Here is a 4,084-nt window from a genome sequence, read left to right as displayed (position 1 = left end):
ATAGGTAATAATATCTATATATATATATTTATAGATAGTAATATTAATAAAATATATAAAACTATATTTTATATTTCATTTAAGGCTTTAGAAGAGGTATTTAAGAAATTTATTTAATAGGCTTATATATAGAGTAGACTGTAACTTAAAAAGATTTATACTATTATAATTAATATATATAGAAAATAAATATTAGGTAAGTATATATTTAATATTAGATAAAATTATATTTAATAGATACTAAGATTCAGTAATTAATTACCTTTATAAGCTAGATCTAAATATGATTTAAGATAAATATCTATCTTATATTATTCTATTATACTTACCTACTATAAAATTTTATAAAAAAGTTCTAGAATAGTCTCTTGTAGTATTATATTAATAAGCTTTTTAATTTATTTTCTAAATAAGCTATTAAGGACTAGATATTAGAACAGAGTTGTCTATCCCAATACTAAATCTTAATTTAATATAAGTAGATAGAGTAAGTATTTATAGAACTATTTAAATATGTATTAAAGATATCTCTAATATATTAAGATAATATAAGTAAATATACAAGATTTAATAAAAGTAACTATTTCTAAGATAATAGTAAGATTAGATAGAATCTAAGTCTTATAAGCGCTATTAATTAGTATGTATAGCAAGTATTTAGTTTATTTTAATGATATATTGACTTAATATTTAATATAGTCTATACTAGTATATTAATGATATTAGTACTTGTTAAGATTTATAGGGTTATAAGGTAGAAATAAGATAAGTACCCGTGCCGCTAGCGCGCACCTCACACCGCGAAGCGGGTGAGGGTGCGCGTCACATAAGTGAAATTGTCACATAAGTGATATTTCTGATATTTCAAACTCCCCGTGTCATTACAAACCCCCAAAACACCACCAAAATGCCGTCAGATAAATACGAAGAAGAGGAAAAGAGGATCTCAGAGGCCTTAGAGATACTTAGGAAAAATCCGAAGCAAAAAATCAAGCCTTTGGCGCGCCAATTCGGTGTGGATTACCAACGGCTCCGGCGACGTGTGTTAGGCGGCACTTCTCAACTAAACCGACAACCAGCGCATAAGCGATTGACGGACGATCAAGAACGCGCTATAATTCTATGGATGAATGATCTAGATGACAGAGGAATCCCTCCAAGCGTCCGCATGATAAAGAATTACGCCGAAAAAGTGCATCAAAATATGCACCCCAACGCGGATAGTCTCCCTCAACTCGGAGATCGTTAGGTCTATCGCTTTCTTAAACGACTAGGCAACGAATACGTTAAAGTGAAGCAAAAGACTATCGATCCGAAACGGCATATTGCTGAGGACCCAGCTGTCATACAGACCTGGTTTGACCGTCTAGAAATCGCAATACAAAACTATAAGATCACACCTTCTAATATTTGGAATTTTGACGAATCTGGCTTCCAAATTGGACAAGGAGGAGATGAAGAAGTTATAACAAGATATCCAGATGCTTTAAGAGAGATTCCAAGCTCTTCTTCACGAGAATTAGTCTCTACAATCGAGGGTATAAGCGCTACTGGGAATAAGATTCCTCCAATGCTTATTTTTACTGGAAAGGCCATTCTTGAGAGCTGGTTTAAATATCTAAAAGAGGAGGACTGGCTTATCACTATAGGTGATAAAGGTTATTCAAATGATACGATTGCATATGAATGGCTTCAACATTTCGATAAACACACGAGAGAACAAGCAGGAAACAATTTTCGCCTACTTTTTATGGATAATCATGATGCTCATATTACGAGTGAGTTCTTATCCTATTGCGACAAATATAAGACTAGATCTCTATTATAAAACTATATTTTTTATATTATTAGATTAATATACTTATTAATATAGAAATAGATATATAGATGGATATTAAGGTCTTTAGTAAGTATATTCAAGAATTAATTCTTTTATTAATATAGAGTTCTTAGATTATTAGAATATTATATTCGTATATCTTCTTATTAAAGAGATATATTTAGATCTTATTATATAATTTTTAATAATTCATCTATAAGATTTATAATTAATTAATATATTAATTTATTATTAATTAATAGTCTAATTACTATCTTTAAAATTAATAATTATTATTATATTTCTTTCCTTATAGAAGGCTTATTAAGTTTATTTTTTAAAGATTTATTCTTATTAAGGTATTATATGTATAGTAAATAGATTAGATTACTTCTAGATACTTTATTTATAATAGAGTAATATTAGATTATAGAATCTATATTTTTAGTATTATTTTGAGTAAATTCTTATATATATAAGGCTTATATATAATTAAGTTTTAAAGATTAATTAATACTAGCTCTATTATTATATTATTATTATTATTATTATTCTTATATATTATTTTTTTTAGGTTATATATTTTATTTATTACTAGAGTTTATTATCTTAGTATTCTATTTATAGATAGTACTCTTACTCTAAAATAATATAAAATAATATCTGATAGAAAGATTAATTCAAGATAGAGTTTTTAGACTTTATTTTAATACTACTATTTTAATAGATATAGAATTATCTTAAAAGACTAGGCTAGGAGAGCTATTACTAGGTCTTATAACTAGAATATAGTAGTAAAAGTCTAGTATATAATATTAGTAAGCTTTTATTAAATATAATATCTAGATTAGATAATTATATAAGTGGGTAAAATACTTAATATTAAGTTTATTTATAGGGTTTTTAATATAGATATTCTCTATAGTATCGTTAGTATATTTTATATAACGTAATCGGACACCGAGTGGATCAGGACACCGAGCGGTTCAATTCTCTCCGGAAAACGCGCTCTATACGAATTTCAAACCTGCATTTCTAACCCACATATAAAATATATACAAAAAATTTAACTACTAGTACGATTTGGACATCGGTTAATTTTATGCCCAATAATCCCACATCCACTGCACTTTGGTGGCGCTCGTACGCGTGGTTGAGAGGCCTGAGGCTCGGATTCAACTGGTGCAGCCGGAATAGACTCAGAGGCCTTATTTCGACTAGCTATTAATTCCTGGGCTTCCTGCGCTGTAAGAGAGCCTTCATAAGATATATGAGCTCTAGATCTTTTACGCTTTTTCTTCTCCTTCTCATTTGCAGCGCGTAAATCATGCACTTCTTTCCGTACAATCAGGAGCTCATTAATACTCATTTCGTACGCCTTCGACATGCGATTGATTGCTTGATCAACCCTCTCTAAGGGGCTTGTTGGATGATCATTGATCCGCTTCTTGATTGTGGTAATCTGACGCTTGAACTGACGTGGATTTTGAGGTGTCTGTAGACAGGAAGATTGTGAATTACTTGATCGACTGGGAGGGGGTGTTGGAGTTCGAAGTTGAACTGTAAGCTTTTGATAAACGTGCTCTGGGTCAAGTGGCACTAATCCAGTTGCTTTGAAGCCATTTTGAATATTCGTAGCTTTATAGGCTATCGTACGAGCCTCCGGAAATGCTGTAAGAAAGTCATATTTATCAATATGATTGAATCCGAGCCGTATGCGCTGCTCAACAAGCTGTCCATATTGTTGCTTTGAAACAGAGAAGCAGCTCACATCAAGAGGCTGTAAAGATGTGATGAATGAGGTGGTATGCATATTGAGATGATATTATTCTCTGCGCATATCTGGTCAAATTGAGCTGTTAAATGACTTCCATGGCCATCAAGAATAAGCATTCGATATCTTCCTTTCGTACGGCTTGTTGTATGAGGAATAAAATGCTTTTGAAGCCATCTAAGCCCAATCTCATCTGTAGTCCAGCCATTCTTGCTGATATCAAGCCTCCAATCCTGTGGGAGTGTCTCAAACCAGCCTTGTTGATAATAGGTTGTTGCTTTAAAAATGACGTACGAGGGTAAAGCCCATCCTGTAGAATTGACTGCTTCAATTGCTGTAACCCATTCACGGTTACCAGGTTGCAATAAATAAGGCCTGCTATATCGATCACTGCCTGTAATAACTTTAGCAGTTGCGCAGAGGCCTATAACAAAGCCAGTCTCATCAAAGTTGTATATATCTTCGGATAGGATCCCATATTCTTGTATAGC

At 31.7% G+C, this 4,084-nt stretch overlaps 1 protein-coding gene across 1 annotated transcript; it reads left to right on the top strand.

The window, feature by feature from the left end:
- Window positions 1-907: 907 nt before the first annotated feature.
- On the top strand, window positions 908-1,249 carry EYB26_005613 (uncharacterized protein; the record flags this gene model as incomplete). The annotated part of the gene is made up of 1 exon (XM_054264897.1): window positions 908-1,249. The coding sequence occupies one exon, from the start codon at window positions 908-910 to the stop codon at window positions 1,247-1,249; it is 342 nt and encodes a 113-aa protein (XP_054120872.1).
- Between the last annotated feature and the right edge of the window lie 2,835 nt (window positions 1,250-4,084).

The sequence above is a fragment of the Talaromyces marneffei genome, chromosome 4 (genome assembly GCF_009556855.1).
Source record: "Talaromyces marneffei chromosome 4, complete sequence".
Lineage (NCBI taxonomy): Eukaryota > Fungi > Ascomycota > Eurotiomycetes > Eurotiales > Trichocomaceae > Talaromyces > Talaromyces marneffei.
The sequence above is the reverse complement of the archived record's forward strand: the minus strand, read 5'-3'. Positions and strand labels throughout refer to the sequence as shown.